At 42.6% G+C, this 12,403-nt stretch overlaps 1 protein-coding gene across 1 annotated transcript in view; it reads right to left on the bottom strand.

Moving 5' to 3' along the window:
- tenm1 (teneurin transmembrane protein 1) overlaps positions 1-12,403 on the bottom strand; it is a 122,244-nt gene that overhangs the window by 60,200 nt on the left and 49,641 nt on the right. Inside the window, exons 10-12 of the mRNA XM_053630620.1 lie at positions 6,014-6,115; positions 3,281-3,475; positions 1,163-1,363 (exon numbers count right to left, since the gene is read on the bottom strand). Coding sequence (XP_053486595.1) covers positions 1,163-1,363; positions 3,281-3,475; positions 6,014-6,115 — 498 coding nt within the window. The remainder of the gene's footprint in view (positions 1-1,162; positions 1,364-3,280; positions 3,476-6,013; positions 6,116-12,403) is intronic.

Here is a 12,403-nt window from a genome sequence, read left to right as displayed (position 1 = left end):
CCTCCCCTGTCTCGGTGCGAGGTAGCGTTCCTCCCCTGTGTCGGTGCGAGGTAGCGTTCCTCCCCTGTGTCGGTGCGAGGTGGTGTTCCTCCCTTGTGTCGGTGCGAGGTGGTGTTCCTCCCCTGTGTCGGTGTGAGGTAGTGTTCCTTCCCTGTGTCGGTGCGAGGTACTGTTCCTCCCCTGTGTCGGTGCGAGGTAGTGTTCCTCCCCTGTGTCGGTGCGAGGTAGTGTTCCTCCCTTGTGTCGGTGCGAGGTAGCGTTCCTCCCTTGTGTCGGTGCGAGGTAGCGTTCCTCCCCGGTGTCGGTGCGAGGTAGCGTTCCTCCCCTGTGTCGGTGCGAGGTAGCGTTCCTCCCCTGTGTCGGTGCGAGGTAGCGTTCCTCCCCTGTGTCGGTGCGAGGTAGCGTTCGTCCCCTGTCTCGGTGCGAGGTAGCGTTCCTCCCCTGTCTCGGTGCGAGGTAGCGTTCCTCCCCTGTGTCGGTGCGAGGTAGCGTTCCTCCCCTGTGTCGGTGCGAGGTAGTGTTCCTCCCTTGTGTCGGTGTGAGGTAGTGTTCCTCCCCTGTGTCGGTGTGAGGTAGTGTTCCTTCCCTGTGTCGGTGCGAGGTAGTGTTCCTCCCCTGTGTCAGTGTGAGGTAGTGTTCCTCCCCTGTGTCAGTGTGAGGTAGTGTTCCTCCCCTGTCTCGGTGCGAGGTAGTGTTCCTCCCCTGTGTCAGTGTGAGGTAGTGTTCCTCCCCTGTGTCGGTGTGAGGTAGTGTTCCTCCCCTGTGTCGGTGCGAGATAGTGTTCCTCCCCGGTGTCGGTGCGAGGTAGTGTTCCTCCCCTGTGTCGGTGCGAGGTAGTGTTCAGTCCTAACAGAATCCTCATCTGTTTCCCTGGTCCGGTTTATCTCGTTCTGATTTCCACTCTGCGTCTGACCCTTATGGCTATTCTGCACACCTGTTTGTTAACGTTTTGATTCATAATAATGGCTTTGCCTACATTCTTTCAATGAGAGTGGAAAGTCAAATACATATGGCTTCACACTCCTTACACTTTCGGGCTGTGCTGTATATACTGTATGCTTTCCTCTATGCAAAAAGGAACGTTCTCCTCCTCCCTCCTGGAAAAAAAAAACATGTTGGGATATTCAAGACAGCCACTGCATCTCTAGAACTCTCGCCTTACCTGTGAAGCAGTCGGATCCAGTCCAGTTGGGTTGGCACACACAGGTGCCACGCTCAGGCATATAGGTGCCATGACCAGAGCATTGCTCTTGACAGGCGGGAAGCGGGTTCTCACAGCTTATGCCACCCCAGCCAGGTGAGCACAGGCACTCACCCTTCACACAGACCCCATGTCCCGCACAGTGGGGGTCCAAACAGTCCACTAGAGAAATAAGGCGCAGAGACGAGAATTAAATTCACTTTTTGGACAGATTGCAGGACTACCTTTTGAAAGTATCTTATCAAGAACTTTAAATGTCTGCACAGTTGTGACAATCGGATTATATGTTTTTCAGAATTTCATTATCAATCCAGCAATCATATAGCAGATAAATACACTACATGGCCAAAAGTTTCTGGACACCTGTAGCATTACGATTTACCTTCACTGGTAGTAAGGGGCCCACGTGTTCAATCATAAACATACCCCTATAATGATAATGAGTAATTTATTGGTCACATATACATTACAGAACATGTATATTTTTTTCACATACCCCAGCATGTTCGGAAGTTGGGGTCAGAGTGCAGGGTCAACCATGATACAGCACCCCCGGAGCGGAGAGGGTTAAGGGCCTTGCTCAAGGGCCCAACAGTGGCAGCTTGGCAGTGCTGGGGCTTGAACCCCCGACCTTCCGATCAGTCACCCAGAGCCTCAACCGTCAAGCCACCTCTGCCCACGAAGGCATAGTTTGCCAGATTTGGAGTAAACTAATGCAAGTGGCCTGCACAGACCCCTGACTTCAACCCAACTGAACACTTTTGGGCTGAATTGGGATGCATACTAGACCACAGGTTTTCTCAGTGCCTGACCTCACTAACGCTCTTGCAGTTGAATGGGCAAATCCCCACCGCCGTGCTCCAAAATCCAGCGGAAAGCCTTCTCAGAAGAATGGAGGCCATTATAACAGTAAAGTATGGAATAAATCTAAAAACGAGACGTTCACAACGCTTCTGAGTATGATAGAAAAGAGTCCCACAAATATCGATCATATCGTGTAAGTGAATTACTGAAACTGTATATACACAGCTCTAAGCTGTATCCTTATTACATACATCCTCTCTATTAAATAAATAAATAAATAAATACTGCAAGATATGATACAAGAACACTGCAGTCCAACAGCACTCTGCAGCAATATAATAACACTGTTGTAGGATAAATGGTCTGTGCTGCTCTCTACAAAAAAAACTGCAGTACTTGATAAGGATCTCTTTCCATTTGAAAAGCTTGAGCAGTATGAAAACACCCACAATGCCTCTCTGTTTGAAAAGCACATTTAACAAGACACGATATAGCGGCACATTCTTTGGCAAATAAAATCACCCGACACTTTAACAATCTCTCCTCATTGCCTACTGTATTAACAGCCTAGTAAAGCGATTCCATTTCGCCTGTGTAATTAGTCTGATTCTCTTGGCTTTCATTGAAGCTCAGCCTCATCAGCTCAAGGTTATACATGTAAGCAAGGCTTCAGGCAGCACAGCCCACTATTATCACTGTGGATATTCAACTGGCGATCCATTGATTTTGTGTTTAAGGCCGGCGGATTGCTTGCTGTCTCGGAATGCAATCAAAGAAGTTAACCCGGGAGACTTTCTGGCTCCGACTTAGCCCAATGTTTTGCAAGCATGTCGGCAATCGGTCATGTGATTTTTGAAAAAAAATTTCATAAAAAAGAGGTGTAAGAAGATATACGTCAAATAAGAGCACCAGCTATATCAAATAATCCACAAGCCATGTATCACCGAACAACAATATCGTATTGTTTTCACTTCGACTATACTATCGAGCCTTCTTTTCTATCCACGATTTACATTACGGATTTCTGACGACGATTTCCCATGAAAAGACCAGCAACATGTTACTTTCTGGAAGACATGGTTTATTTGAAGTACTACGCTGGCCACTGGAGAAACAGAGAACAGAACATCGGGCCTACATCTGGTCTGCTGACTAGTCTGTTAGCAAGAGGTTATGCAGGGTAGAGGACAAAGCATTTTACCATCCTGCTTCAAAATAACTAATAAGATACATTCGGAATCACAGGTTAGCCGCCTTTTAATTGTGTGCACGTACCATGCTCGCAGTTGTTGCCCTTGTACGCCGGGATGCAGATGCAGACGCCTTGGACACACTCTCCATGGTTGGAACAGGTTGGGTCAATGCACTGGTCTGCCGGGATGCTGCATTCTGGCCCTTTCCAGCCCTCGTGGCATATGCACCGACCTTTTCCATATTCGCCATTACCGCTGCACAGTACTGGGCATGTGTCTGCAAATAATAGCGATCCATCCAAACAGGAGCCACAGTGACAGAAAACACAACTGCACAACTGCTCGTCCATCATCATAGCAAACAGTCTAAGATGACTGCATTATACAGTACATCGTCATGGTTTGTTCTATCTGCCTATCTTGCTAACCCAGTGGATTGACAGGGACACTGTACTGTAATGTACTCGTGAAGCATTTGTAAGGCTAAATGCTAAACTTAAAGCTATAAATAAAATTAGCAGACTAAACGATAACAGTCAGGCACTCTGGGAATATATTTACGAGTCATGTTATATCTATTTTAGTATCGCAAAAGCACTCTCATTTGTCACTCAGTCTATGTTGTCTTTGAAGTCATAAGGCCTTGGGGAAATATATATGCGACCTGTTTCTCATGTAAACAAGTTAGGCACATAATCACTATGCACCAGTTAGTTTGTAGATACACTGTGTTTCACTCTGGAGGGTTCAAAGCACAAAACTGTCACATAAATAAGCGTATGGAAAATGATGTATTTACAGTGTAAACTTAATGATTCATATGCATCCCGTTTGCATTTCCCACCACCTTGCCTCCTGCTCAATAAAAAAGACACCCCGCTCTACTTACTGCTCCGCACAGAGGTGAGTCAAAAGGTCGGTACACGCTTAATCGATACTAATGCTCCGCAGCCGAAAATGTCCTTTAAATTCTCATGTTTATAAAATACTTTATGGAACTTTGTGTGCTTGAGGAAATTTCTCTTAAAGTGTCTCTTAAAGAGGAACAACTGACACAAAACCTTTATTCCTTATTGGCGCACCTAACGGGATGAACCCCAAATGCCTGAGGGTTTTTGTGTGTTTAGTATTGTGCTAGTCTGTATGTGCTATTACTGACATAAAAAGATATATTGGGTTATTTCAAAATAGAGTTTACAATCACCATAAAATAAAGACGTAGGTCAGTAGATGGTCCATTGCTACGTGAGTACAAGGGCTGAGGGCTTGCCTGAATGTAGCCGACATAGAAGTGGCTTTAAAATCAAATCTCCAATAATAAAAAAAAAGAACTCTACTAAACCATGAATATTTATATTTAATATTATATGCGGTAATTCAGTAGAGCTGCATTAGCCGCAGCCTCCGTGAAACCTTAATGAAATCAAATAAACAGTAATCAGCCATTTTAGCAAACAGTGATATGAGCAACCATGCCTGACTTTCCTCTAGAGATCTTCAAAGTGCCAGTAGCTCAGCAGCTGCAAGTCACAAGCTGTTTCAACAATTACAAGGTAAACAATTACAAGGAAGGTCAAATGCTTTTATACCTTCAAAAAGTCACCTTGCCTTGGTTTTGCTGAGGTCATACCCCCTTTATCTCCTTTTCTGGCCTCCATGAGAACAGCGTAAGTCTCTTATCCAAGCCTGTCTATTAGTCTCTATAACATCCCTGGCATGAGGCCCATGACAGCAGCAATAAGAGGTGCATTCATATGCCTGGGACCTCCAGAGACTGGGAGAAGGTGCAGGAATCAAGTCCGAATAATAGGCTATAAGCAACGCTGAATGACATCTCCGAGACCGAGCGGTGGAGCTAAAACCGACCTGATTTATTGGCCCTTTGCATTCCAGCAGAGCCATTTTTAAAGTCTCTGAAGCCTGTAATCATTTACAGGCATGACAGCAGACAGAGAAAGAGGGGAAAAAAGGAATCGAGGGAGCAAGAGCGAGTGAGGGATAGTGGGAAACTTCACTCAAGCCGTTTGCTTCCAGATGCCCTTCTCCAGCTCTTGACAAAACAATGCACTGACCTTTTATGCTGCAAAAGTTGTCTGTTTTATTTCAGTCCACATTACCGTGGCATCAAAGGCTGCTGGATTCCATGCATGCCCAAACGTTAGCATGTACGGAAGCCCGAAAGGATCAATTCTATGCCCCATCCAGAAGATTATGTTATATAAAACCCTCAGGTTTTGATCTCCCTCTGAAGAGAGCTCTAATGATGGAGGAACCAAAGCCAGTATGGCATGAGTCAGAATCTTGAATGAGTCAGTGTGCATGAAGGTATGAAGAGCTATTAGACATGCCATGTCTTCTAGACTTGTACATTATTTAGGCACACTGTCCTGATCTGAAGAGAAGGGAAGCAAATATATATTGGTATTAACCACATTTGGTCAATGATAGCGAAACAGCAAGTGCAGTTTTTGTACACAACACGTCCTATGACCTTAAACTGGTTCATCAACAGAAGACTTCACTGCTTTCACTGTATGGCAGTGACACTTGTTTTGTTCTTGATACAAATGCATGCTTTTTTCTCTTTTTTCAATCCTACATGAGTTTGTTTGGGGTTTTTTTTTTTTTTTCAAAAATTCTCCCATCTGTGCACTCAGGTAGCTCAGGAATGCAGTGACCTTTCCCCATTGAACCCTGGAAGGAGATAAGAAGGAAGGGCAGAGGAGGAGAGAGGAGGACGGGGAGAAATGGTATGTGTCCACGCCTTATTTCAGCAGCATTACCCATAAACCCTTGAGAAAATCTGGGCACTGACCTCTCTCACAGTTTGGTCCGAGAAAGCTGGGGAAACAGTGGCAGTGACCAGCAACACACTCGCCATTGCCATTGCAGTTGGAGGAGCATCTTTCCATGGCCTCTGCACAGCATACATAACAGTATTATTACCTTAGAATACATTTTTCAAACCCCAATTCATTCTTGATCACACAAAGAAATAAAGAAAGAAAGAAAAATAAAGACCCTTCTGGTTTATGCCCACTTCCAGTATAAATCTGAATAGAAGATCACATCATGTTCCACTCCTGTCAGCGAAGAACAGCAATCTGAGACTACAGTGGGGACAGACTCACCAAAACTGGACAGGTGAACATCAGAAAAATACTGCTTATTCTTTTTTTTTTTTTTTGCACCATTCTGTGTAAACTCTAGAGACTATTGTGTGTGAAAATTCCAGGACATCAGCAGTTTCTGAAATACTCAGTCCATCCATTCTGGCACCAACAACCATGCCGCATATGATCACTGATCATATGATTACATGTCTCCCTGTTTGGATGTTTGATGTGAACATTAACCGAAGCTTTTGACGTGTATCTGCATGAATTTATGCGTTGGACGTTGGAGCGTACGAGTGAATGCTGGCTGCCGCTGCCCCTCTTGGCTCGTTCGCCTATTTGGATTAAATCTCTTTGGTCATGGTGGATCTTTACACCTTATATTTGACAATTACATATTACATGTTTTGAGGACTTTTTTTTTTTTGGTCACCATCTCCTTCCCTGTTCTTCATTGTGAACCTTCAATCCCACATTACTGCCAGAGTGCTGCGTATCGACCCGTCTCCACTTACTCTCTGGTCTGTTACCTGCTACTATTTTCTGGGGTTTAAAGGTCTGGGGCATTTTTTTCCAGTCTGGTCTTGTCCTACCAAAATTGTTTTCTGGGTGGTTCAGGCTAACGTGTTCTCTAACATAGTCGTGTAGATGGGGTAGAAAGAGGCGCTGTTTATGGCGGAGTGTTTTTTCCGTGCTTGCCGGTTTTTACAGCTCTTTTACTGCGCATGGCTGGTCAGCCATAGCGGTTTTATTGTTCCTCTGAATATTTTTCTACACTGGCTTTTTGCTACTCATTAGCAGAGCTTAAACATTTGAACTCGGCATCACCTTTACCAGCAGGAACGTATAAAACTAGTGTCTCGTTGGGGATTGCACATCGCCCTCGCTCTGTTCACCGAGGAACACGTCGTACTCTCCTCACACCTCCGCAGATGATCTTTTACTACCTTTCCGGTCTACCTTTTCACTACTTTCACACTAGATCAAGTTCTGGAAATGGAATGAACTTTGGTAACCTCAGATCACTGGAGTATTTACCAACACCATCTAATCCCATGTCAGATCCATCGTGGTTTTCGGACCGTCCTATCAAATTTACACTAATGAATGCTAGATCTCTGTCCAACAAAACTTTCCAAGCTTTGAGCCGCAGCTCTTCAAGGTTGATCTCACTACCTCCTTTCTTTGCACCCTGGTTTACAGGCCACCTAATGTCAATAAGGATTTCATCTGGCTTCCCTGATGTCACACTATGATAGACTTCTGATTCTGGGTGGCTTTAATATCCATGTCTGCTGCCAGTCTAACCCCTTGGTCAAAGAGTTTCTTTGTCTTATGGACCCACTTAACTTTGTACAGTTTGTTTCTGGACCCACTCACCAAAAGGGTCACACCTTGGACTTAAGTGTTCACTCTCACTTGGTTTTTCAGTGTCTAATCTTGAAATCTGCAACGCTGCAATCTCTGATCATTGTCCAGTGGTTTTTGCCACCGTGCTGGCTTGTACTCTCCCCAAATCTTATTATTCACCACGTTTTTCCAGATGTTTTCATTCCTCTATTGCCAGGACATTCAATGACGTGTATATATCTACCCAAACCACTAATGTTGTGAAAGCCCTCTCTTCTCGCGTCTATCCGGATGAATTGGTTTATTTTTTGAACAGTACCTGCACTGCTACCTTGGACTCAATTGATCCCTTGAAATTACAGAGATCCAAGGTGATGTAGAAAGTTCAGCGCTGGTTAAATAGCTCCACTCGCACTCTCAGGCAGGAGTGTAGGTGAACTGAGCGCAGATGGAAGAACTTCAGGTATCATTAGAAATCTTCAGGGAGTTGTCTTAAGTGGTATCAGAGCGCTGTTAAGGAGGCACAGGCCAAATACATGTCTGATTTAATTGCACCAAATGCACAAAGGACCAAAGGTCTTTTTTTAGTACAATTAATGCCTTTCTAAATCCCTCTCCTAGTGTTCCATTCGAGATTTCTACTGACCCGTGTGATCAGTTTTTAACACATTTTACTCATAAAATTTAGTGTAGTCGGACTAACATACCCTCTCATAATTCGTCTCTAGAAACTCGTTCTTTCGCTTTTTCAACCAGCGTCTCCTTCACAGCTCTTTGATATATTTTTCTAGTATGAAGTCCTCTTTCTGGACTTCTGATGTTCTGCCTTCGCATATTTTTAAAGAGGATTTTCCTGCTTTGAGCTATTATTAATAGCTCTCTAGTCAATTGGGTGGTGCCTGGCACTTTTAAACATGCTATAATACAACCGCTGTTTAAAAAAAATTTTTTAAAAAAGCATCATCTTGATCAGCATGTCATGAAAAATTACAGACCCATTTTCAAACTATCTTTCATTTGAAAAGTCTTGGAAAAAGTTTCTTCTCAGATTTCTTCGTACCCGACTGCTTTTAGTATTTTCGATACATTTCAGTCCGGTTTCAGGGAACTTCACAGTACTGAATCTGCTTTGTTGAAGGTCACCGACGATATCTTACTCAGTCTTGACTCAGGCTCTTGCTGGATTTTAATCTTGCTTGATTTGAGTCCAGGATTTGACACAGTAGATCATGATATCCTTTTACAAAGACTCGGTCATGTAGCTGCGTTTCAGAGGCCTGTTCTGGAGTGGTTTGCCTCTTACCTCAACCTTTTCTGTTAATAGAGAAGTGTTTCTCATCCTGTGCTCAAATTTCCTATGGTGTTCCCCAGGGTTCCATTTTGGGTCCTCTTCTCTTTTCTTTATATATGCTTCCTCTAGGTCATATCATTGAGAGACACTACTCCTCGTATCATTTCTATGCCGATGACACTCAGCTTTATCTTCCGGTCAAAAATATGAGCTGCTCTCTGTCTAGTTTGTTCGACTGTCTGCATGACATAAAATGCTGGATGGACTTGAACTTTTTACAGCTAAACAACGATAAAACTGAAATAATCAAATCGTCTTTGGTCCATCGGCTCCGTTCTCAGTCAGCTTGGTCCCCTCTCTTCTAACGTGCGTGACTGTGTTGAAAACCTTGGTGTCCTTTTTGACTCCACACTGTGCTTTGATAAGCAGATTAGTGCTGTTGTAAAAAGCCGTTTCTTTCCGTTAAGATCTATTGCTGGAATCAAGATGATGCTTTCTAAGAAGGACCTCGAAACTGTTATACATGCATTTAGAAGGTCTAGGTTTTTCAAGCTTTGCATGGACTTGCTCCTCAGTATATTTGTGATCTTCTCACCCCTTCAATCATCCAATCTATTACTACTTGAGGCTAAAGGTTCGGGCTTTTTCGGTGGCTGCTCCTAGGCTTCGGAATAGTCTTCCTCTCCACGCTATGTTTAAATCCTCTTTGCAGACCTATTTGTATTCTTTATGTTTTAATTGAGGGTGTAAATTTTTCATTAGGCCTTTTTTGGTTTTTGTCTAGTCTTTTAATTTTGTTTAATTTTTGTTTTATATGTACAGCACTTTGGGTTCAACATTGGTTGTATTAAAATGTTCTCTATAATTCAATAAACTAAACTAAACTAAACTATTTTTAGTTACTTGAACTGCAGAGAAACGCATATATTTTGTGTTAATTTATATTCTGGTACATGCCTGCTATGCCGTTCCCACCACATCAGGTTACATACTTCATTTGCCCTGCAGGCCAAGTGTGGTTGTTTTGGAATAAAGTTTCAAGCCCTATGCTCTGCCTCAATACAGCTGAGATATTTATAAAATGCATGATTTTACTTCATGTGTCAGTTGTTTTGAATATTTCTATTCATGTATTCTTAAATACCAGCAGACTGACTAATTAGGCTAATTGGGTTAATAGGAAAACTATGACATGGTTTCACCTTCAAAGGTTTAGCACCTGCTAGGGGGACAGAAAAACGCTATAGTCTGGAAAATAAGGTGTTAACATTGGATATACACACGGACCCATTTTAATTTATAAATTTAAAGTTATTTATAAAGTTTAGTTATCGTGACATGTCAATACTCTACTGGCTACAAAATGAACAATAAAACAATATGAGCAAATGCTTGTATTTGTGCTGTTTAGACAATGTCTTGGGCTTGATTACCAGACATTAGACATAATAAAATCAGGCTGCTTCAAAAGCTTCATCATTCTGGACTTCAGTTCCCAACACTGTGCCAATATGTACATCACACATTTAGGAAAAGCCTACATTAAAAGTGGACATCATGATGGATGGGCAGAATAGGAACACAAACAACAGCGCACAGCAGGACAAGAGAGGAGAAAAACACAGAAGGGATGTTTCTGAATCAGCAGGAAGAAAGAACTACCACGGACGAGCCTTCTACATCAACTGCACACTGATATTTTTATCCCCGGTGCTTTTTGTTGCCCACACACAAGAGGGAAAATAAAAATAGAAGTAATAGCCAGCTCCTACGAGAAGCCAAGAAGCATTTTGCACTGGCAGATGACTAATGATACACACAGCGATCAGCTATGACATTAAAACCACTGAAAGGTGAAGTGAAAAACATTGAGTATGTCATTACAATGGCGCCTGTCAAGGTGTGGGATATATTACACAGCAAGTGAACAGTCAGTTCTTGAAGTCGATGTGCTGGAAGCAGGAGAAATGGGCAAGTGTAAGGATCTGAGAAACTTTGACAAGGGCCAAATTGTGATGGTTAGACCAGCGGTTCTTAAACTGTTTGGGAGTGCGACCCACTTTTTAAGAATGACCTCCAACCCCCCAAATAATGCGTACTATTCACTCAGTGGGATGGTTGGGCTTTGATAGAGGATGCACGGTGGTCCAGTCATTTACTGAGTAGGGCTGAGGAAAGACGCAAACTATCTTCAACCATGAGTCTGTCTCTATCCTTGTTCTTCGGGTATATATATATATATATATATATATATATATATATATATATATATAGTCCATAAATAAAGTTGTGTAATAAAGTGGAATGATACAGGAAAAAAGAATTGAACACACTAAGAAAAAGCAGTTCTCCAAGGCAAGGAGCCAGCTGAAATCCGTAAGTAGTTAGAAAGCAATTATACCTCCTATCTGTGCAAATTAATATCAGCTGGGTTTGTAAATTGATGGTCTATAAAAAGGCTTTTCGTTACCAAGGTGTCACACAAGAAACATCTCATGATGGGTAAAAGATAAGAGCTCTCCCAAGACCTTGACAACCTTACTGTTGCTAAACATATTGATGGCCCAGTCAATCACCTCACTTGAATCCAATTGAACAATATTTAAAGACGATATGTTTATAAGAACGGGCCAAAATCACACCTGAATACTGCGGCCCATTAATTTCTTCATACAGGAAGCATCTTGAAGCTGTCATTACAAACAAAGGCTTCTCCACTAAGTATTAAATACGTTTCATTTAGCGTGTTCAGTACTTTTTTCCCCGTGTCATTTCTCTTTATTACACATAACTTCGTTCATGGACTTTAATGTTTGGATTTCTTTACATGTGTGGATTTCTTGAGTTAATACCAGTTAAGTCTGGTGAAAATTTCATGTAAATAATCTCATTGGAAAAATATTTACTGAAAAAAATGTTGACGCTTCCGATACATATTTCCCCCCACTGTATATATTACGTCGTATGCCGTCATAATTAACAGTATTTTATCAGCTTGCTTCATTAACACTCGAGCCAGGTCACTCAAGTGACCTCAAGACAATGGGTACAATCATTTCACCATAAGCATTTCAGTTTGATAAAAAGTGCAGGAGATTAATGCTTGAGATACAACTATATTTAGGTTATGACATTTATTATCCAGTAAAAAGTGTCTTTCAAACACTTATGGTATCTCCCGTACTATCTCCGCTGCATTCGGACGACAGAGTGCACAACTGCGTGGTACTTCACGCGTTTAGCCTGCTCGGTGCACACATGCGTTGGCGATAGTATGAACTATTTTAGGGGTGGTCAAATTGAGAGACATTTTCTTTTCAGATAGACTGAGCAATGCAAACTATGCATTATTGCACTATTAAAACTTAGTAGTATGTGAAAATTTCAAGACACCCCCCGCCCTCCCCCCAACATCTTGTTTTTGACGTCCTTCGGGGACAAGCCATGA

The sequence above is a fragment of the Ictalurus furcatus genome, chromosome 8, assembly GCF_023375685.1.
Source record: "Ictalurus furcatus strain D&B chromosome 8, Billie_1.0, whole genome shotgun sequence".
Taxonomy (NCBI): domain Eukaryota; kingdom Metazoa; phylum Chordata; class Actinopteri; order Siluriformes; family Ictaluridae; genus Ictalurus; species Ictalurus furcatus.
This window is presented reverse-complemented; position numbering and strand designations above follow the sequence as displayed.